The following is a 23,524-nucleotide window of genomic DNA, read 5'->3' as shown; positions in this document are numbered from 1 at the left end:
CCCCATCTGCTGCCCTTGAGATGCCTTGTTTCTCTTTCCCATCATTACCTACCCATTTGAAACTGATATGGGGAAGTTGGGAATTTTGGTCTAGTTGTTAAGGCACCTGCACTCTGAGCTTCCTTGTTTTTTTGCACACATTTCATTACCCAGAGAATTGGATAGGTTAGGAGAGGAGGAGGAGGAGGAGGAGGAGGAGGAGGAGGAGGAGGAGGAGGAGGAGGAGGAGGAGGAGGAGGAGGAGGAGGAGAAAATAACTGAGTTGGAAGGGACCTTGAAGGTTCTCTAGTCCAACCCCCTGCTTAGGCAGGAAACCCTATACCAGGGGTGGGCAACTATGGCCCTTTTATGAATTATGGACTTCAACTCCCAGAATTCCTGAGCAAGCCATGCTTGCTCAGGAATTCTGGGAGTTGAAGTCCATAATTCATAAAAGGGCCATAGATGCCCACCCCTGCCCTATACCATTTCAGACAAAGGGTTATCCAAACTCTTCTTTAAAATTTCCAGTGTTGGAACATTTACAGCTTCTAACGTAATCAGTGCTAGTAAGGGGTGAGGTTTGCTCTCAGTTTATATTCTAGTGTCTTGCCTGTCAGTGTTGGTGTGTGTGTGGGGGGGGGTAGTCTTAGAGATTCTTTGTTTGGGCTCTTTGTGTTGATTACTTTGGCAATTTCTTGATTGGGTTATTGTTTATTTGATTGTTGTCTGATGTTAATGTTGGAGTGAATCTATGCTTGATCTGGGTGCTGATTGTTCGTGGAGAGATCCTTGGGTCTTGTTGTTCCTTTTGGGGCTGGGTGATAATCTCTTTTGCATAGTCTATAGATGTTGTTAATGTCTATGTGTCGGTTGTTGGCTGATTTGTCAGAGTGCTGGGCTTCTAGAAATTCCATTTTGGACTTGGATTGGTCTACGATGGTCACATTTTTCCTTCTTTTTTTTTTAGATTTTATTCATAAACATTTTTGAATACAGCATTTTCTCCAGGCAAATTATTTACAAAAAAGTAAAAAACATAGCTAATATTGTAAAAAATATTGACCCTTTTACTAATAATAATACTAATAATATAATAACACATCAATTAACAGCTAGGGTAGTTCTCATACAGTACAATTCTCATTCTTTGTGTTTAACTCACTCATATTTTTGGTACTTATAGCGATTATAGTTATATACCATCCCTGTTTTTAATAAGAACATTCATTGTTTTTCTTCCTCTAAGTTCTACCCCTTATTTTTAACTACCCGTAAAATCTATTCCATATCAAATAGCATTCTGAGTCTTCTTTTTCTTTTCTTTTTAAAGTTAATCTGTCCATCTCGGCACATTCTAGGATTTTCCTGATTACCTCTCATCTGATGGTCACATTTTTCTAGCTGAAGTTGGTCTACATGTTGTGAAATTAAAGAGTTTTTATCACGTCTCCTGACTGCCAGTTGGTGATCCATGGATGCGTTTTGATCGTCTTCTGCTTGTTTGTCCTTCACAGTGGTTGCTGCAGGCACCCGGTTAGGAAACAGGGGACCATGAGTTCATGAAACTCCTTGACTTAAAACCATTCATTTAATGACTGCTCGAAATTACAATGGCACTGAAAAAAGTGACTTATGACCAGTCCACACACTTACGACTACCATAGCATTCCCCACCAATTGCCACCTTCCCAAACAGTTTCCAACAAGCAAAATTAGTGGGAGAATCTGGGTGTGTTTAAACAATTGCAGTGATTTTCTTAACAGCTGTGACAAAAAGTCACATAACGGTGTGCAATTCATTTAACAACCATCTTGCTTAACAAGGGAAATTCTGACCCCCCCAAATGTGGTCATAAATCAATGAGTACTTGATGGTGTACTCCGCACACTAACCCTCTGGCATTTGAAGGGGGGGGAGGGTAATTTTTAAAGTATATCAACAATCGCATCATTTTAGATCGTCCCAATATAAGGAATTACATTACAGGTACCATTTTTACAAAAGTTAAAGATATATATATATATAGCTTTGTTCCGTTGCTGATGGGTATCATTAAGAGCCATTATTCAAGCTTAATTAATGTATTCATATTATTCAGATGTAGGTAAAAGATTTCTTTGTGGTGAAGATGAGAAAAATAGAAAACCTTCCCCTTTTGTGTGATATGAAAAGCATCGGATCCCGTGTAAGGTAGTTTGAGAAGAGGAACTATATTCTGTTCTGAAAAAATATCTTTTCACAAAAGGTTCCCCTGGAATTGATGGCATAAAAGTTGCAGCTTAAGTTTCTGCTTAGTGAACTAACTTTCCATGAGTACAGAAGAGACATTTTTTTAAAAAATAGCAGTCATAGTTAAGTGTCCTTTGAGTAGGACACTATTCCTTGACTTACAGTCATTCATTTAATGACCATTCGAAGTTACAACAGCACTGAAAAAGTGACTAACAATGAGTCAATGAGTCCTCACGCTTAAGACCATGAGACACGGTGGCACAGTGGTTAGAGTGCAGTACTGCAGGCTACTTCTGCTGACTGCCAGCTGACTGCAATTTGGCAGTTCAAATCCCAACAGGCTCAAGGTTGACAGCCTTCCATCCTTCCGAGGTGGGTAAAATGAGGACCAAGATTGTTGGGGGCAATAGGCTGACTCTGTAAACTGCTTAGAGAGGGTTGTAAAGCAGTATATAAGTCTAAGCGCTATCCAAGCATCCCCATGATCAAAATTTGTGATCAAAATTTTAGCACTTGGCAGTGGGCATGTATTTACAATCATTGCAGTGTCCTAATAATTGCCATTTGCTTCCCAGCCATACAAACATACTCAATGAGGGAAGCTGGATTTGCTCAATGACCACCCGATTCACTTAATGGCAGTGATTTGCCTAACAATTTGGCAAAAATGGTCCTAAAAATTGGTTGCAATTCAGTTAACAACCAACTCGCTTTGCCACAGAAATCCAGGGCCCGATTGTGGTTGTAAGTCAAGGACTACCTGTATTGTCTCCCCGGAATGGGACCTTCAGGATCCTACCCTTGGCCATTCCTCCTTCTCTTCCAGGCTTCTGCCTCCGCCCATTTACCTCTAGCTTTCCTCCTCAGCTGCCCCTCCTCCAGCCACTTGCCCTGGCCAATGGGCTTCCACCTCCAGTGCCCCGCACCCTTTAACCCAGACCATTCGCTGAAACACCATTTGTCCCAGCCCTTTGGCCACATAGGACACTTGGCCACCAGCCAATGTGCAAGATCTCCCTCCTTCCTTCCCTCCCCTTTCTTCCTTCCCTCCCTACCTTAACAAGCACCTGAGGCTGTGAGCCTCTACCTTTTGGCTACTGCACCTCCCCTATAGCCCCACAGCCATAGAATGGAGTGGAGTGGAGTGGAATGGAATGGAATGGAACGGAACGGAACGGAACGGAATAGAGCTGGAAGGGAGTCTTCAGGTCTACAGGTCTTCTAGTCCCATGCTCAAGTAGGAGAACCTATGGAGGCAAGTCAGTTTCTCCTCGATTCCTGGTTGCTTCTCTCTTTGACTAGGGTTTGACTTAATAGATATGTTCATGAGGAAGGGGGTGTTGGCAGCACTACAGAAGTGATTTGCTATTCCATCTTCCAGGATGTTTTGGTCTATTTCCTAGTTAAATTATAGCCCTCTGGATTTTGGGAGTCTTTCATTCACAACCTCACACGGTGAGATCCTGCATAGTGTTCAACCCTCACACAAAGTTAGCTAGATATGCCACCTGGTGATTGACTGAGAGACAGGCAGGCAGAAGATGACAGAGTAGCTAGATGGATGGATGGCATCAGTAGATGACGGAGCAGCTAGTTGATGGATGGCCAGATGGATGAAAAGATAGCAGTACAGAAGTCCATCTAAGATATTTTTCTATTTCACACCATGAAACCAGAGGGTTTAGAAACATGGAAAGTGGTCACTTTTTTTTCCAGCTAGCTCATCAGCAGCTAACATTTATTTTATTTTATTTTTTAAAATAGTTTTTTATTATATTTTCCACAAATACAAATCTCATTCACATTTTTGACAGTGCTTTGGCATCGACAAATATATATCTTATCAATCTTATTATATATATATATATCTTTTCTTTGTATAAATCAACAAATATCTATAGCTATCTATAGCTATATCTATCTTATATGCCTTGTGATCTATGTGTCAACCATATTATTCTCTTAAGGTAGCAGCTAACATTTAAACGATGCTGCCTGTGAATCAAAAAGCTATGAACATGTTCTGACCCAGCTCGCCAAACATGACAAACCCTCTGAAGTTAACTCAGTGATTCCTTTATTAGGAGTGCCAAGAGCCCCAGCAAAAGGTTTCTCTCTCAACACAGGCTAACAAGTCCATACGGCTGGGAGATCAATAGTTGTCTGCCACATCTATTCATCTCTTCCCCCTGCCTTTTATCCCCAGAGGTGGGGCTTCGCTAGCAGTGGTGGCTCTTCCGTCCCAAGGATCAGCCCATAGATTTCCACTGCTCTCCTCTCCTCTGCCTTCTGCGCACCCACATGTCAGGCACTGGACCCCACTGTTCCTCCTCTTCCTCATCAGTCATCTCCAGATTGGAGGCTGTTGACTCTTCATCTGAGGGCTGATGGATGGCCCAGGCTCCACCTCTGTCTCTGTCTCTCTGCCTGTTCCATTCCCTCTTCCTCCTCGGAGCTCTCAGGTTGCCTTGATGCTGGCCCTGACTCCCAAACCTCCTCCTCCTCTGATTCGGTTTCTGGAGGGGCCAGTGGCCGATAGGCCACAACAGAACAACATCAAAACAGTAGTCATCGACAGTCTGATCCTCCTTTTGATCCTCTATCCCAGGGGTCCCAAATCCCCAGGAGTGCAGCCTACTACCGGGCTACGGCCCATTTGGAACCAGGCCATGCAGGCAGCAGGTCAATGCACATGTGCGCTCAACCTCACTCGCATAAATAAAGCTGTGCATGTGTGCACCTTCCCTTATGTAAAACCATCCCCCTTCCCCCCCACCCCGCGCCAGGCCACCAACCCAGAAAGGTTGAGTATGACTGCTCTATCCAGTCCCCTCTAAAAACCATTTACTCCAGGGGTGTCAAACTCAATTTCATTGAGGGCCACATCAGGACTGTGTTTGACCTCAGGGGGCAGAGGTTGGGGTGGCCAGGGGGCGCAGCCAGCTTGACGTCACTTGTGTCAGCGGCACCTGTGGTTCCCTCCCGAGCTCCATTTTTGGTTGCGATGGCCTCTTGTAACCCTCTGCCAGTGAAAACAGAGGTAGCCCTCCCAAGCTCCATTTTCAGTGGCAGAGGCATGTGGGCCGGTCCTTCACTATTTCCAAGGCATCCCTGAGGGCCAGATCTAAGCACTCATGGGCCAGATCTGGTCCTCAAGCCTTGGGTTTGACACCCCTGATTTACGCTGTTGCTTTTCAGATCTGAATTCCGTAGTTCAACCCTACAGTCTTTTAAAATAACTGCTTCTTTTTATCACTTCTTCCAAATCTGGCCACCTCTAGCGTTAATAACACCAAACTGGAGTAAGATGAGGAGGAGGATGGTATCAATTCAGACACGACGAAGATGGTGGTGATAATGTTATCCATTCAGTCATGTCCAACATGGTGATTCTCTGGGCCAAGTCTTCCAATCTTGCTCTACTTCTTTGAATTGTTCTATGCCCTGGCTGGTGTCAGCTTTGGTGGTGTCCTACCACTGTGTTCTTTGGTGGCCTGGTTTCCTTTGACTTCTAATTCTCCCAAATATAATTGCTTTATCCAGTGAATTCCTTTGCACGGCATGCCACCAAAGTAAGTGAGATGCAGTTTTATGATTTTTGCTTTTCAGTGTCATGTCTGGCGTTATGCGCTCCAGTACTTGTTTGTTAGTCATTCTTGCTGTCTGAGGAACACCCAACAGCTTTCTCCAGCACCACAGCTCAAACAAGTTGATTTTCTTCCTATCTTGCTTTTTTAAGATCCAACTTTCACAATCATAGGTAACGACCCCTCAGAGTTAGGACGGTGCTGAAAAAGGATGTTTTGTTTTATGATAGCTCCTCAGTGATCCCAGCCATCACGTCTCCACAGTTACATGATTGTGATTTTCTTGCTGGCTTCCCAGAGGCAAAGTCATAAGTCATGGTCATGTGAGGTCCTCACTTAATGACCCATGGTGACTCACTTAATTATGTAACTGGGGACTGCTGGGACTGCATTTTAGGATTGCATCCCTGAGCAGTATAGTTCTCAGACTCAATTGTCACTGTAACCTGAGGACTAGCTGTGCTATGAATTATTTTATGAATGCATCATTCTTAAATATATACACCTGTGTCCCAAGGTAAAAAGCCCCAAATACTGTGGTCTTCCTTATAAGGAAGCTACTCAGGTCTTGAATGATGCATTGCAAAAATTAGAATGTCTGCACCGCTCTCCTTCTTCCTGTAAGCGAAGTGAATTGGGGTAGGAAATGTAGAAAATTATTAGTCTTAATGAGGGTGTGAAGACTCTTAAAAAGGGTTTCTAAGAGCTGCTAGGCATATATATGGAGGATGGGGAATGAAAAGATCTGGACTACTTTGTAAGCCTTTTTATTGAATCCCTTTTTTTAAAAAAAAATATATTTTTCTTCGGACCTCCCATATTAAATGAAGCTAAGCTGTCCCTTTCATTACTTTTTCTTCGGCGTCAGTGGGTTCACTGAGTTTGAGATTTCAGTAGAAAAAAATACAAATGTGTATTTGGTACTACTCACACCAAACTGTTACTCCTGATAGGAAAACCAGAGGGGGTATTCAGCAGGTTCTAACCAGAAATTTTGAGTAGTTTGGAGAACCAAATACCCCCTCTGACTGGAGATTTTACAGTATCCTTACTGTGCCATGCCCACCAAGCCATGCCCACAGAACTGGTAATAAAAATTTTTTTGAATCCCACCACTGATGAAAACGTAATGAGAGACATGCAGTTTAGAAAGAAGGAGCTTGTGGCAACTTTGAAGAATGAGGCTAATTGAAAAGCATTATTTGGGTGCAAGAAAAACCTCTGAGTTTTAACCGTGTTGCTTTTTTTCATATTTCGATTTGGCCTTCCCCTGTCCAGTTCTTCCCCATCCCTGTCCCCACCAATCCTTTATCTTTTATACTGGCTGTAAAATTATTACAGAATAACAGAGTTGGAAGGGACCTCGTAGGTCATCTAGTCCAACCCCCTGCCCAAGTAGGAGATCCTACACCATTTCTGACAGGTGGCAATCCAGTCTCTTCTTGAAAGCTTCCAGTGATGAAGCTCCCACAACTTCTGAAGGCAATTCTATTACCCAGTTTCATTAAACAAATGGCGTTAAAGATGACGGGATAGCTTTAATCACCAGGAGGCTATGAGTTCTAGTCCTGCCTTAGGCACGAAAAACCACTTGGGTGATTTAGGGCCAATCCCTCTCACTCAGCCCAACCCACCTCACAGGGTTGTCGTTGTAGAGAAAATAGGAGGAGGAACTTGTATTAGGCATGTTCACCACCTTGAGTTGTTTATAAAAATAATAAAGGTGAGATTTGTAAATGCCTTTGGTTTTGCACCTGCTGAGGTTGTTGAAAAGTTGCAAATCAATGTAGCAAAACAGAGCAAACTTAAGAGATTTTTTTAAAAAAATACAAATTATGAATTTGGTTAGAAGATTTCCCAACCGCTGTTCTTTTTCTTTGCTGTGAAAGTGATTACATCTAAGCTGTCTCAAAAAAAAAAAATACTTAGTAGTTTCTAATAGCTAGAAGAGTCTAGGAGTTACTGCTGAGACACAAATCAGTAGTTCTCAAGCCAGACCTCTAGTTATTATGTAAACACAGTAGAGATATTTCTCTAGAGTGTGAAAAGAATGGCTCAAACTCTAACAGTTATAAAAGACAGGAAGAAGAAAATCCCCAGGATATAAAATTTGGAGCTGATGCGTATTTATGCATGTATGCATGCATGCATGCATGCATGCATGTGTATGTATGTCATGTTGTCACGTTGCCACTAGAATAAATGGGACCAAACTTTCCCTCTCAAGCATAGAAAATTGCCCTGATCTGGAATCAAATATTCCTCCTTAATTCTTAAAAAATTGGGGAGGAGGGGGAGAGAATTCTAATACGTATGGGAAAGTATGCAATTCAAAGATTTTTAAAATGTGAATTTGATCTCTTAAACTTTCTAATCCCTTAAACACCCAAACTAAAAATCTGAGGGAGGGATTAGGTAATTTGGCCTCATAGACTCCAGGATGCTCTAAGATCTAGACTTGCAAAAAATACACAGGAGATTCACTTGGTTCCAGAGTCCTCCCTGTCCATTCTCAGATGAAAATTTATCAGGATATTATCCTCATGAAGATCCCTTTCTCCAAGATTCATTAAATGTATTGCAGTCTGCTAAACCAGTGTTTTCCAGTCTTGGCAAATTTTAGGGTGGACTTCAAGTCCCAGAATTCAACAGCCAGATTATTGGCTGGGAAATTCTGGGAGTTGAAGTCCACACATCTGAAAGTTGTCCAGGTTGAGAAACAGTGTGCTAAACAAGTTAATGAATCAGTATCTAGTGACCATTCTTTTGTCTATTTGATGGAAAGCAGAGGCCAATTGCTGTCTGAGGTTCTGTTTCATGTTCGGGGATGATCAAGGGACTGGAGGCTAAAACATATGGGTGAATAGGCGGCAATATAAATTCAATAAATAAATAAATATCTAGTTTAATGAAAAGCAGGAATGGGTATGATATTGGCTCAGAGGCCGGCTGAGGAGGACCCAGGCCTATCCCCTATCCATCCTAGGGCACACAGGGAGGAGAAGATAAGGGAGAGACGTGGTCTATTTGGGAGGAGAGGGCCTTGATCCTCTTCATGGGCTGCAGGTGTGACAACTGAATAAGAGTTTGGACCTGCGTACTGGCAAACGCTGGAAACAAATCATGTAAATATCTCTAGTTTATAGTTCCTCTCTGAGTTTGGCGTCCTTCCCAGTGTGTGTTATCTGTGGACATCCTCCGGCCTTTATCTTGCCTGGTTTGTATTGCTTTTTTCCTTCTTCATGTAACTGTGTGGGAGATTTTTGTCTTCCGCCAAAGATATTCAGAGCTTGGAAGCAAAGTGAAGGAATAAAAGGGGCTTCACCCATTTTCTGTGACTGTGTTTGTTTTGTATCCCACCCTGGGTCATCACAGATATGATAGCAGTGTTCCAATATCTAAGGAGCTTCCCTGAAGAAGAGGGGGTCAATCTTTTCTCCAAAGCACCTGAAGGCAAAACGAGAAGCAAATAGATGGAAACTAAACAAGGAGAGAAGCAACTTAGAACTAAGGAGAAATTTCCTGACAGTGAGAACAATTAACCAGTGGAACTACTTGCCTCCAGAAGTTGTAAATGCTCCAACAATGGAGGATTTTAAGAAAAGATTGGACAGCCATTTGTCTGAAATGTTGTTGGGTTTCTTGCTTGAGTAGAGGGTTGGACTAGAAGGCCTCCAACATCTCTTGCAATTCAGTTATTACATTAATATGTTGTTCTACTATTATTATGAATGAGCTACTTGGAGAAGTGATAGCAGAGAAAACCTGCTATTGGTGTTTCAGTATATATTTCATGGGCAATTATGTGTCTTTGGGTGTAAGAGGGAATGTAGGTGTATGCATTTCTTTCTCTTTGATGGGAATCTATCAGTAAAAAGGAAAGATCATACAAATAGGAGTCCCCATTACAGGTTTTCCCCATTACAAATAGGAGCACATCTGTGAATGCATAGGGAATTTAGCCAAATATATCAGGAGCACAGCCTGCTACATGAATAAAAGCATGCCAAAGAGAAAAACATCTATGAAATGCAAATTATTCCAGATGATCAAAACTGGTGAACTAAAAACTGTATTCCTGATTACCTATCCTGATGGTGGCAATCCACCAAGAAAAAAAGAAATGAAGATATCACCTATGTTTGACTGCCATAAAAATTATAGCTGTGGGATCATTTGGAATGGAATGATAGTTTAAACATATCAAAATGATTATGCCTTTATACAATCATACCTTGAATAAAAATAAAGGTAAAAGTTTCCCCTACCCAGTGTCCAAATTTAGGGGGCTGTGCTCATCTCTGTTTCTTAACTAAGGGAGCCAACATTGTCCAATATGCTTCCATGGTCATGTAGCTAGCATGAGTATACACCGAGGTCCATGGAACGCTGTTACCTTCCTACCAAAATTGTACCTATTTATCTACTCACATTTGCATGCTTTCAAACTTCTAAGTGGGCAGGAGTTGAGGCAAGTAGTGGGAGCTCACCCCATCAGACTGCGCTTGGGTCTCAAACCTTTCCAGCTGACAAGCTCAGTAGCTTTAACCGCTGAACCATCGCACCACGGTTAAACTTATACTTTGAATTCTGATCTCTATACCTGAAAAGAGAACAGTGCCTTGCTGAGAAAAGTGGAAAGAAGGTCAATCAAGACGATTAAGGGGTTGTAGCAATTCCTCTTGGATTAAAGGTTACAATGTTTTGGACTTTTTAGCATCAAAAAAGGTCAGTAAAGGGAAACATGATCAACATGCTTCTCAATTTGTTATATTACTAGAACTGTGACTCATCTAATGAAGGTGATTGGAGCAGACTGATGATGAGAAATCTGGGGTTGATTTTTTTAAAAAAGTGGATCTCCAGACTGAAAATATAAAGATGATCGCCACACAATTAAGTGATGGCCATGAAGGTCAGAGATATAAACGTAGATTACACAGATTCATATGGCTGTATGACAAGCATTGGCTCTTCCCATCTATCTTAAGAGAAGAGTCCAAGTCCATGCTATACAGAAGTGTTTTTCAAACTTGGCAACTTTAAGTGGTGTGGACTTCAGCTGCCAGAATTCCCCAGCCAGTATATGGAATCAAATAGATTTGATCTCTATGTATGGGACATGGATAGATGGATGGATGGATGGATGGATGGAGGGATGGATGGATGGATGGATGGATGGATGGAGAGAGAGAGATTAGATAGAGGATCGATGAATAGATGGTAGATTAGATAAAGAAAGAGACAGAGATGATACATTAGATGATTGATTGATAATAGATTAGGTAGATAGTAGATAGGTAGATAGGTAGGTAGGTAGATAGATAGATAGATAGATAGATAGATAGATAGATAGATAGATAGATAGATAGATAGATAGATAGATAGATAGATAGATAATGTATGGATAAAAAGACGGATGATAGATAATGTATTGCAAAAATTATCAGGTTTCTCAGGAAACAATTCAAACTGCAGAGATGTTATCGACCTCAGAATATAAGAAATATTCCTTGCCATATGTGAGCTATAGAAGGGCAGTCTTTTTATATTCCAGTTAAAGCTAGCACTCAGTTGGGCAGTAAAACAGACATAGAGTGGAGTTTGGATTTTTCTGAACCATATTTTGAATATTTCAGACCAAATGATATTCCACAAAGGTGCAGGATGCAGCATGCCCAATAATCAGATTGTAAAAGTGGAAATCTTGAAAGAACTGCTTCCAATGCTAAGTAAGCCTCTTGTGCTGACAAATTGAGAATTGTGTCTTTGTTTTCCATCAATCATTTTGGTGCCTCTTCTTCTATTTGTACCAATAGAAGAAAACATTTGTAGCTCAGGGTTGAACCATGGGGTCCTTGGTGCTCTCTGAGCATGGCTGTTTTCTTGCAGACATTTCATTACCCCATCAAGGTAACATCATCAGTGTTAAAAGGGAGTGGGGTTTGCTCTCTGTTTATATACAGTACATCAAGATTTATACTAGACCAACAACCAAGCATTTTTACTACCAAGCAGTAAACAATACCCCAATCAAGAAACTACCAACCCAAACAGTAAGCAGCCTTATCAAGGAGCCACCAAGAACATTTCCATCAACACTGGGACAAAACAGGACAAGCCACTAAGTATATAAAAAGAGAGCAAGCCAATTAATGACATTTTTTGGTGCATGGATTTGAAAAGGGGAACAAAATGAAGTCTGTAAATTCCATGGAATATCAGAAGAATGTAGGATTCCTGGAATCCACACGTCTATTCAGAGCTTAGTCTCTTAAAAAGAAAGTTACTCCTAAGTAACTCACGGGGTACAGCTACAAGGAGCAATGGGCAGCAGAAGCAACGACTTCTGCTTCAAACTGCTGTGACAAATCGCAAAGACACATTGAAATGGTAATTTTTCTGAATGACTCAATCATCAGTTTAAAAGCATGAAAAGATTGGAGAGGGCCTGTAGCATAGTTTTCTCATATATTAGGACATGCCTCAGTGGTGATTTAATTAGAAGTAACTGAAATGGTTTATCTAAAACTGCTGCATGTTAGGAATCCAAGCTTTACAGTTTCATATCAACAGCATTTGTTGATTAATGTTTTAAATTCCCTCTTTTTTTTTATTGCTTCTCCTAGTTAGGGTATTTTCTGACTTTTCAGAGATATGCTTAAATACTCCAAATAAACACATAGCTTGTTTTTATTTCTTATTTTATTTTAGCCTCATATTATCTCCCTCGGCTAAAATAATACTAAATCAAGGACACTAAACCACCAATTTTAGTGAAATATTCTTATCATAGGCTATAGATGGCCTGGATGCTTAGCTCGTATCGTAGGGACATCATATTGTAGCTGCAAAATATGGATATGCAAGGGACTCTACATTTTAAAAAGATTGTTTCTGCCAAATTGGTGTTTTGGGATACCAAAACACCAATTTTGTTTGGTGTGATTCAAAAAATTTTGGTGTGATTCAAAATTTTTTACTACTGGTTCTGTCGGCGGGGGCTTGTTGGGCGTGGCAGGGAAAGGAGACTGTAAAATCTCCAGTCAGAGGTGGTATTTGCCGGTTCTCCAAACTACTCGAAATTTCCGCTACTGGTTCTTCAGAACTGGTCAGAACTTGCTGAATACCACCTCTGATTTGCATGTTTGACATCATCTCCTCTTTCTGCAAAAAAATGCTCAACTTTTCAGGAATGGATCTGATTTCCTTTTACATTTCAGGTTTTGTCCAAATTATTACTTTTTGTTACTGCTTCTCTAGTCACATATGTTGTTGTTTTTTACATTTACTCAACTTCATTCCAATTCCTTTCAGTGTCAAAACTTTTTCAATCTCTCGCTTTCGAATGGACATACAACACTTAAGTTGATTTGAGCTTAGTCCTGATCCTTTGTTTCTGTCATTAATCTGCTTGGATCATTTGTAGGAATGTAAGGATTCCAGACTGGTTGCTCTCTTAACTCCACCCTCTGGCTCTTAACTAGCAATAAGTTCTTACCCATTTCTGATTCAGGGCTAATTTTTGTGGCATTAAATGGGGTTGGCTGCAGTTTGGTGGAACAATCTTTAAGCAGTCTCCTTTTGCCAGAGTTCTATGTTGCGCTAAGGTGTTGTCATGTTAAATGCCATTTCCTTTACTGAGAGATTTCTGTAGCCTAGGATGACCTTCCCTTGCAGCTGAATGTGAGGCTCAGATTGCAATTTGCAAAACAGCACATACCAGTTTGCGAGTTACTTTTGACAAAGAGACGACAGCTGCCTTTGCAGTGCCCTCGCTGGAGGCAAGACAGCAAGACCAAAGAAGTCAATGGCCCTGAAAGTCCCAGGTTGTTCCAAGTGATAAATATCTAAGTGATGACCTCTGTACCTAGTGACTGCTTTTTAGGGGTCATGCTGCAAAGAAAATGGAATAGAAAACTGCCAAGTGTAAATGAGAAGAAATGCTTGATCTCTTCGTTTTCTTATGCTAAGCGGGGAGAAAAATAGTAAAATCTCTTTTAAGTCGAGCTTAACTTCTGTGGATCTTTACAGATGGATCTTTACAGCAGAGGGAAAGTGATTTGTCATTGCTTTAGAACAGTGTTGGCAAACCTTTTCAGCACCAAGTGCCAAAACAAGAGCTCGCACATGCGGGGGAATGCCGGAAACCAAAAGAGCAGCTTCTAGTTTCCGGTGTGCGCATGCATGCCAGCCACTGGTCTTCCAGTTTTGTTGTGCATGCACATGCAATGACCAGATGAATGGTGTGCATGCTTGCGCCAGAAACCAAAAGGTCAGCCTGCCGACGCGCACATGCATGCCGGGGGCTGCTCTTCTGGTTTCCGGTGCCCCTGTGCACACAAAGACCAGTTGGCTGGCATGCATGCATGCCCCGGAACACGGAAGAGCAACGGGCAATGGCTGGCATGCCCAGAGAAATGGCTCTGCATGACACTTCTGGCACATGTACCATAGGTTCACCATTAGGGCCTTAGAATCATAGGATCATAGAGTTGGAAGGGACCCTGAGGTCTTCTAGAGAAGTTGTGGGATTCAAACATTTTTACTACCGGTTCTGTAGGTGTGGCTTGGTGGGCGTGGCTTGATGGGCGCAGCAGGGGAAGGAAACTGCAAAATCTCCATTCCCTCCCCACCCCGCTAACCTGCTTTCTAGCTCTGTTCTCTTGTGGAGGGGCCAGTCAGAGGTGGTATTTGCCAGTTTTTCAAACTACTCAAAATTTCCGCTACTGGTTCTCCAGAACTGATCAGAACCTGCTGAATACCACCTCTGCTTCTAGACCAATTCTCTGCCCAAGACAGGAGTCTTCATACCTTGATACAATCAAGATCAAAGGAGGTACTAATACCATTCTGTAAAGCCTTAGTAAGACCACACCTAGAGTACTGCATCCAGTTTTAGTCACCACACTATAAAAAGATGTTGAGGTTCTAGAAAACGTGCAGAGAAGAGCAACCAGGATGATTAGGGGACTGTAGGATAAAACATATACTGAACAGTTGCAGGAACTGGGCCTGGCTAGTCTAGTGAAGAGAAGGACCAGGGGAGACATGATAGCAGTACTCCAATATTTGAGGAGCTGCCAAAGAGAGGAAGGGATCAAGCTATTTTCTGAAGCACCTGTAGGCCAGACAAGAAATAATAGATGGAAACTGAACAAGGAGAGATTTAACCTGGAAATAAGAAGAAACTTTCTGACAGTGAGAACAATCAACCCATGGAACAGAAGTTGCCTTCAGAAGTTGTGTGAGTTTCATCACTGGAAGCTTTTAAGAAGAGACTGGACTGCCATCAGTCAGAAATGGGGTAGGGTCTGCTTGGGCAAGGGGTTGGCCTAGATGACCTACAAGGTCCCTTCCAACTCTGATTGTTTGTATCTCAGACAAAGGGTTGTCCCATCTTTTCTTGAAAACCTTCAGTGATGGAACACCCACAACTTCAGGAGGCAAAATGTTCCATTGATTAATCAGGAAATTCCTCTTTATTTTGAGGTTGGATCATCCTCCGATGATCTTGCACCCATTACTTCTTGTCCTGCCCTCAAGTGCTTTGGAGAACAAATGGACTCTTCCCTGTGGCAGCCCTTCAAGTATTGGAAGATGGCTATCATGTCTCCCCTAAGCCGCCTCCTACTTAGGGTAAACATACCTAATTTCCTTAGCCATTCACAATATGATTTAGCCTCCAGATTCTTGAGACTTTCAAGAAGAGATTAGACTGCCATTTTTCAGAAATGGTGTAGGGTCTCCTGCTTGGGAAGAGGGTTGGACTAGATGACCTACAAAGTCCCTTCCAACTCTGATTATCTGTTATCTGACTTCAGTAACAGAGTGGTCAATACCTGGAACACCCTACCCGACTCCATTGTTGCAGCCTCAACCCCTCACAGCTTCAACCTCAAACTGTCTACTGTGGACCTCACCCCCATTCCTAAAAGGTCCTTAAAGGGGATAAGGGCATAAGCACACCTGCGTGCCTAGCATCTCTGTCTTACCCTCCCCATTTATCTGTATTTATTTCCTTTGTTTTTGTTTATGATCATACTTACACTTGTTATCTTGTACATGTTTGACAAATAAATAAATACATACATGCCTAAATAGTCATCAGCATGTCCTCAGCTCTTGCATTTGTCACCTTCCAAGCTCCAGGCGACTTTTTCTGTTCTGTGTTTGATCACTGAGCTGTTTCTTACACTGGAATTCTTTGCCATGATATCAGCAATGACCTCCAACCTGGGTGACTTCACCAAGGGATCTAATAAATTCAGGGAGGAAGCCATCCATTAAAGGCAGTTGGGCTAAATATCCTATAGGGGAGGGCTGCCAAAATCGTGGCCCACAGGCTGGATGCGTCATGCGCTGGCTACTCCCACGCCTGGTTTAGCAAAGAGGAAAAAAGTCATGCGATGCCACCGTGACGATGCCACCGTGCGATGCCACCGAGTTTGACACCCCTGCTATATAGGGATGATGCCTTTGCATTCTACTTCAATATGTGTCTCTTGCAAGACCATTTTTGTCAAAGGTCAGGAGGTTCAGCATTGCAAGTATTCCCACTAGCTCAGTGGTGGGATTCAAAATTTTTTACTACCGGTTCTGTGGGCGTGGCTTGGTGGGCGTGGCAGGGGGGAAGGATACTGTAAAATCTCCAATCAGAGGTGGTATTGGCGGGTTCTCCGAACTCCTCAAAAGTTCTGCCATCGGTTCTCCAGAACTGGTCAGAACCTGCTGAACACCACCTCTGCACTGGCTCTGAATGAAAACAGGTCACTTTTTTACTATATTTCATTTTTGCCAGCAGCTGAGAAAGATAAATTCCCCCCACACCAGATCCCTTTTGGAGATCCATTTCAGTCTATGGTGGCAAAAAAAATAGAAATTCGGTAGCACCTTTTTTGACAAACCACTGTCATTGATCGTTTTATCCTCCATGAGGATGCTGCAACAATTGTAAGTGTGAAAAACAACCATTAGTCACTTTTTTTCAGAATAACAGAGTTGGAAGGGATCTTGAAGGTCTTCTAGTCCAACCTGCTACTTAACCACCCTATACCATTCCAAAGAAGTGCCTGTCCAGTTTCTTCTTAAAAGCCACCAGTGCTGGAGCACGCACAACTCCTGAAGGAAAGTCATCCCACTGGTTAATTGTTCTAACTCTCAGGAAATTGCTTCTTAATTCTAGATTGCTTCTCTCCTTGATTGGTTTCCATTCATTGCTTCTTGTCCTGCCTTCAGGTGCTTTGGAGAATAGCTTGACTCCCTCTTCTTTACGGCAGCCCCTCAAATATTGGAATACTGCTATCATGTCACCCCCTAGTCCTTTTTTTCACTGGACTAGCCATGCCCAATTCCTGCAATTATATATGGTCCACAATTTAGTGTGGTTTGAAACATCATTAAATGAACGGTTGCAAATCAGGATTACCTGTATCACTTTGGGAAGAAACAACATTGCGAAAGAAAACTTGTTCCTAAGAAATTTTAGGAATAGTTCTCCATAGATTTGCACTTGGCAACGGGAAAAGAATAAAATACTATTTTACATCATGCATTCTTGTCTCCTTTTTCTCTTTTGTTTCCAGAAAGTTCAGCAATACACAGTCATCATTCAGGCCACCGATATGGAAGGAAACCTTAACTACGGTCTCTCGAACACAGCGACAGCAATCATTATGGTGACAGATGTGAACGACAACCCACCCGAATTCACTAGCAGCACCGTAAGTATCAATACATCAGCGCAATGATCTATGGACGCACAGCGTGTTTGTAATTCATGGGCATTTGATATGGCTTTGTCTCTTGTTTGCTGGCTTAGCAGATAGGGAGCACTTGACAGATAACGGAGTAACGGAGATTTTCAGCAAATAAAAATGGAGAGAGGCTGTGAGAAAAATGATTCATGACCAAACACAGCTATCTGGCTACTACTTTGTCCTGAGGCAGTGAAAAATGGCAGGTAGGAGTCAAGCAGAGGGATAGCGCCAAAAAAATATCACAGCTTTTGCCTCTCTGTGACAAGAGTTGATTTTTTCCTCTCAGAGTTTTTCCACAGAAGACATCAATATCACCTTTGATCTTCTCTTTTGCACAATGTGTGCGAAGGGCTGAAACTCGTTGATGCAACTTATTAAAATGCCAGGCCAAAGCAAAGCATAACCGCTTTAGCCAAGGGAAGCTTTTGTTCGTACCGCCTAGGTCTGGTCTATGGTCTACATCAGTGGTGGGATTCAAAAAATTTTACTACTGGTTCTGTGGACATGGCTTGGTGGGTGTGGCTTGGTGGGCGTGGCTTTGCAGGTGTGGCAGGGGGAGGATACTGTAAAATTCCCATTCCCTTCCCACCCCAGTAACCTGCATTCCAGCTCTGTTCTCCTGTGCAGGGTGATCGGGAGGCAGATCGGGAGGCAGAGAATAGATGGAGGTGGGGCCAGTCAGAGGTAGTATTTGCTGGTTCTCTGAACTACTCAAAATTTCTGCTACTGGTTCTCCAGAACTGGTCAGAACCTGCTGAATACCACCTCTGGTCTACATGTCTATGGAGACTCTCAGTCATCTAGGTCATGGCTTCAAGAGGCAACTGGACTTTCTGAAATGAAAATGTTTCTCTTCTCATCCAAGAAGCTTCTTCAGCTTCGACTGGATCCAAGACTGGATCCTTCTATTCTTCACTGTGCAGTCAGAGCTGCAGAAGCTTCTTGGATCAGAAGTGAAACGTCTTCAAAGAAAAACCAGGAAGTCCAGTTGCCTCTTGAAAAAAAAAAAAAAAGCACCTTTGGGACAATATGGTCTACAGTTATGGCTCAGTCAGCTTACTTCAAGTTGCACGTCGAAATTGGACTCAGTTGAAGTAGCTTGTCTCCCAAACGTACACAGAGGGCAAGAAGATGCTCAGAAACTATATTACACAAAAGCTTTATTTGTTCATACAGCCACCCAACTCACGCATGTTGATCTCGGATGGCTTATAGAAGTGAAACTCCAAATACAAAATCCAGTGAAAACTCACCGACCTTCTGGTGACGACAGTCAAACAAACCAATTGATGGATTCCATATCATCCTGGGGTTCTCAGGCCTGTTGGCAAAATCAGGTCTTTGGGGCCTCCCAGAAGACTATCAAAGTGAGAGACAATAATTTCTCTGCAGGGTTGATAATCTACAGGGAGAGAGTTACCACGGAGAAGGTCCTTCTTCTTGGTCTCATTAGATGTAACAGAACAAAAACAGAATAACAATTGACCACAACTGAGCCCAAAAATTCCATTGCTAAATGAGACAGTTATTAAGTGAGTTTTGCCTCATTTTATCATCTTTCTTGCCACAGGTGTTAAGTGAATCACTGCCATTGTTATATTAGTAACATGGTTGTTAAATGAATCTGGCTTCTCCATTGACTTTTTTTGTCAAAAGGTCGCAAAAAGGGATCACATGACCCCAAAACATTGCAACCTTCATAAATATGAGTCAATTTTTAAGCATCTGAATTTTGATCATGTGACCAAAGGGAGACTGCAACGGTGGTAAGTGTGAAAAACGGTCATAAGTCACCTTCTTCAGTGACCTTGTAACTTTGAATGGTCAATAAATGAACTGTTGTAACTCAAGGATTAGTTGTATTTTGATATAAAACTTCCCACAAGTATCATGAAGGGAGTTTGGAAGAACTTTCCCTTCTGAGAAGAAAGAACATTCCAGAGAACGGTAGATTATTCTATGATGGAACAAAATTGTGCACACCATGCCTCGTGAAGATAGTATACTTCAATGCTCTAAGTAACCCTGTCACTTCATTGGCTCTTACTATGGAGTGTAAAACCATTCCTTTCATGTCAATCTGAACTTCCTCGAGTATCTAGTGCTTGCAGTAGTTTGGAAGGTAAGAGGGCAAGTTTTAAAAGACAGGTTAGCAAAGATCAAAGGAGTTTTCTTTGTTCTTTTATTTGAGTGAAATGTGGTGACATCTAGTGGTTATATTATTTTTTAATATTTACTGTATGTTCATACATTCTTGTCAAAGATACTGCACTAATACATAGAAGTTTAAATGTTTATCAACAGTTTGTGGAAATCCATGTACTTCTTGGGTGTAATGTAAGGAAAGTTTACCCTTGCTAGTATTTAAATCTGATATATTTTATTGCAATTAGCCAATGGAAAAGGGAGGGAAGGAGGGAGGGAGGGAGGGAGGGAGGGAGGGAGGGAGGAAGGAAGGAAGGAAGGAAGGAAGGAAGGAAGGAAGGAAGGAAGGAAGGAAGGAAGGAAGGAAGGTCGTAAAAAATTAAAAAGGACAATTCATATCAAATGCACAAATGCTAGTTTTACTTACTTATCTGGCAGTATGAATGTAAATAATGCTTGTCTCTCAGAAAACAAATATTTTTTAACATGAATCTTACTGCTTTCAGTGTAAAATGTATAGCTAATGATTTCAAATATTGAAAATCTGAAGTGTCTTCTATGGTATTTTGAGACACTTTATCCCACTGTACCAACCTCTAAAGATCTCTGCCATTCTCAATTAATTTTCAATTATTTACTTTCCAAAGAAAATATCTTGCCTCATCAAGCAATCACTAGACATTGTTATATTTTTGCACGTAAGGAATAATAGAAGACTGGGTTTCACTATCAGAATGACGCCAAATAAAATTCCTAGGAATACTTTACACAATGCAAAAAGTCTGTGGAGATTCTCAGTCATCCAAGTCATGGTTGTCCCAAAGGTGCTTTTTCAGGAGGCAAATGGGCTTTCTTCTTGTTGTTTTTCTTTGAAGACGCTTTGCTTCTCATCCAAGAAGCTTCTTCAGCTCTGACTGGATGGGGGGGGATGGTGGAAGGATTTATATTCCTTGCAGACAGCTGGTCATTTGTATTCTTTTAGAGAGTTGTTAAGGCTATTTGATGGTTTATCTATGTCCTCAGGGTCACCTGAGTAGTGCAAATAGCTGTGGAGCCTTCTTGGCTGTAGGATGTTTTCTGGCCTGTGTCGCTTCACTATTGAAGAATAAGGGCTCAATGACTCTCTAAATGTGGCCTCAATGACTAAAAGAATGCAAATGACCAGCTGTCTGCAAGGAATATAAATCCTTCCCTTTCACACCATCCAGTCAGAGCTGAAGAAGTTTCTTGGATGAGAAGCAAAACATCTTCAAAGAAAGAAAGTAAAAACTGCTTTCTGAAAAAGCACCTTTGGGGTTTACACAATGCACTTCAGCCTGTGATTTCAATGGGACACAATAGCCTTCTCCAAAAACCTGAAAACCTACCACAGAGAAAAGGGTAGGTCCCTACTCTTTGTTATCGCAGAGACCACCTTAAATTCAAAATTAAAGATTTTGGTTGAAGGTTCATACTAACTTTCTTTACAGTAAGGGTAGTTAGACAATGGAGTCAATTATAATGATGTGAATTCTGTCCTGCTGGAGGTTTTCAAGCAAAGGTTGGACAGTCATCTGTTAGCGATGCAGTAGGCAAAGGTAGCCTTTGATCACAATGGAGCCCAAAATTTCTGTCCATACGTAAATATTTGTTAAGTGATTTTATTTGTCTCATTTTACAACTTTTCTCACCGCAGGTATTAAGTGAATCACTGGAGTTATTAAGTTAGTAACATGGTTATTAAATGAATCTGCCTTTCTCAATGACTTTGCTTGTAAAGAAAATTGCAAAAAGTGACCACCTGATTCCGGAACATTGCAGCCGTCATAAATATGAATCAATTGCCGAGCATCCCAATTTTGATTATATAGTATGACCGTGAGGTTACTGCAACAGTTGTAATTTTTTCAGTCCGGTAATAAATTTGGACAGTCACTAAATGAACTGTTGTAAGTTGAGTGCTACCTGTATGCATACTGTCACTGAGAAGAACTTTGGACTAGATTCTTCAAGACCTTCTCCAGATATTTATCCAAGGTTGCAGAAGTGGTATTCAGCAGGTTCTGACCAGTTCTGGAGAACCGGTAGCGGACATTTTGAGTAGTTCGGAGAACAAGCAAATACCACCTCTGACTGGCCCCACCCCCATCTATTCTCCGCCTCCTGAGTCCCAGCTGATTGGCTGGGTCTTCTTTTGTTGCCCTGCACAGGAGAACGGAGCTGGAAAACAGGTTAGTGGGGTGGGAAAGGAATGGGATTTTGCAGTAACCTTCCCCCAGGAGTGGGGTGGAAATGGAGATTTTACAGTATCCTTTCCCTGCCACACCCACCAAGCCATGCCACAGAACCGGCAGTAAAAAAATTTGAATCCCACCACTGCAAGGTTGGCAGAGAACCTAAGGTAGCTGTGCTGAGAAGAGGATATAGACCGATGTTTCTTGACCTTGGCAATTTGAAGATTTGTAGATTTCAATTCTCAGAATTACTGAGGCGCCGCCAGTGTGTGAAATTACAGCATGATGGCTGGGAAATTCTGGGAGTTGAAATCCACACCTCTTCAAGTTGCCAAGGTTGAGAAACACCGACTTAGACTGTGTGGAATATTATCACGTAAAGCACTAATAAATTCAACTTTTTACTTTTCTCTGGACTAAAAATGCAGAGATAATCTTCTTCTCAATAATGAATTCCTGTCGCGTTTCAATGCCTCCCAGCACACAAGACTGGCAGTTCTACGCCCATATTATTTTGTTATTCTTGAAGCAAATAATGCAATTATTAAAACCATAAGGAAAACATAGGGGGGCTTTAGAAACTAAATATTATCATTGGACAAGCAGCCCTAGGATGGAATTTCGAAACTGAAGTTCAACAGGTCAATAGGTCTACTCAGGTGGAGACCATCTGAGAATGCTGGTTTGATATTCATGAAAAAAACATGCTCAGGATATAAATGTGTTAAATCAATAGAAAAGCAAAGGAAATTTTGATGTTTGGCAAGGCATATGGTAAAAGTGCAGAATGGACAATGTTAGACTTGATCAATTCTTCTTGCATCCAATGGATAAACATTCTGAAGTTCCCAGTTGGTTTATCACAAACAAAAGTAATGAGGGAAGCCTTGGTAAGACCCCACTTGGAATATTGCATCCAGTTTTCATCGCCAAAATATAAAAAAGGAATATTGAGACTCTAGAAAGAGTGCAGAGAAGAACAACAAAGATGATGAGGGGACTGGAGACTAAAACATACAAAGAAGAGTTACAGGAACTGGGTATGTCTAATCTAGTGAAAAGAAGGAGTAGGAGAAACATGACAGCAGTGTTCAACTAACTAAGGGGCTGCCACAAAGAAGAAGCAATCAATCTGTTCTCCAAAGCACCTGAAGGCAGGACAAGAAGCAATGGATGGAAACTAATCAAGGATAAAAGCAACTTAGAAATAAGGAGGAATTTCCTGAGAGAGAGAAAACAATCAATCAGTGGGGCGACTTGCCTCCAGAAGTTGTAGATGCTCCAACCACTTGTCTGAATGGCATATGGTTTCCTGCTTGAGTAGAGTGCTGGAAGAGAAGACCTCAAGGTCCCTTCCAACTCTATTATTCTGTTCTAGGTTGGATTCCCTCAATGCCCATGTGATTCAATTAACTGCAGTGTCTTGTTTAACAACTTTTGCAAAAGAGTTTGTAAAATCGGGTGCAACTCACTTAACCCCTATCTTGCTTAGCAATAGAAATTCTCTCCTCTTACAAATTGTAATCCTAGGTCAAGGACTACCTGTACAGCAAAGATTTAGCATTTTCTTAATGGAAAGAATGTAAACTCCGAACTTGTACCAAG

The 23,524-nt window shown here is 41.6% G+C and overlaps 1 protein-coding gene across 3 annotated transcripts in view; it reads left to right on the top strand.

Moving 5' to 3' along the window:
- The window catches only part of CDH4 (cadherin 4), a 1,066,699-nt gene that overhangs the window by 966,198 nt on the left and 76,977 nt on the right, over positions 1-23,524 (top strand). For all 3 annotated transcript variants that reach the window (XM_087959221.1, XM_087959220.1, XM_087959222.1), the window contains one exon: positions 17,388-17,525. In XM_087959221.1, the coding sequence (XP_087815347.1) occupies positions 17,388-17,525 (138 nt within the window). The remainder of the gene's footprint in view (positions 1-17,387; positions 17,526-23,524) is intronic.

Source organism: Notechis scutatus, chromosome 3 (assembly GCF_049901735.1).
Source record: "Notechis scutatus isolate UNSWTSFEM ecotype Mainland chromosome 3, rNotScu1.2, whole genome shotgun sequence".
NCBI classification, from domain to species: Eukaryota; Metazoa; Chordata; class Lepidosauria; order Squamata; family Elapidae; genus Notechis; species Notechis scutatus.
The sequence above is the reverse complement of the archived record's forward strand: the minus strand, read 5'-3'. Positions and strand labels throughout refer to the sequence as shown.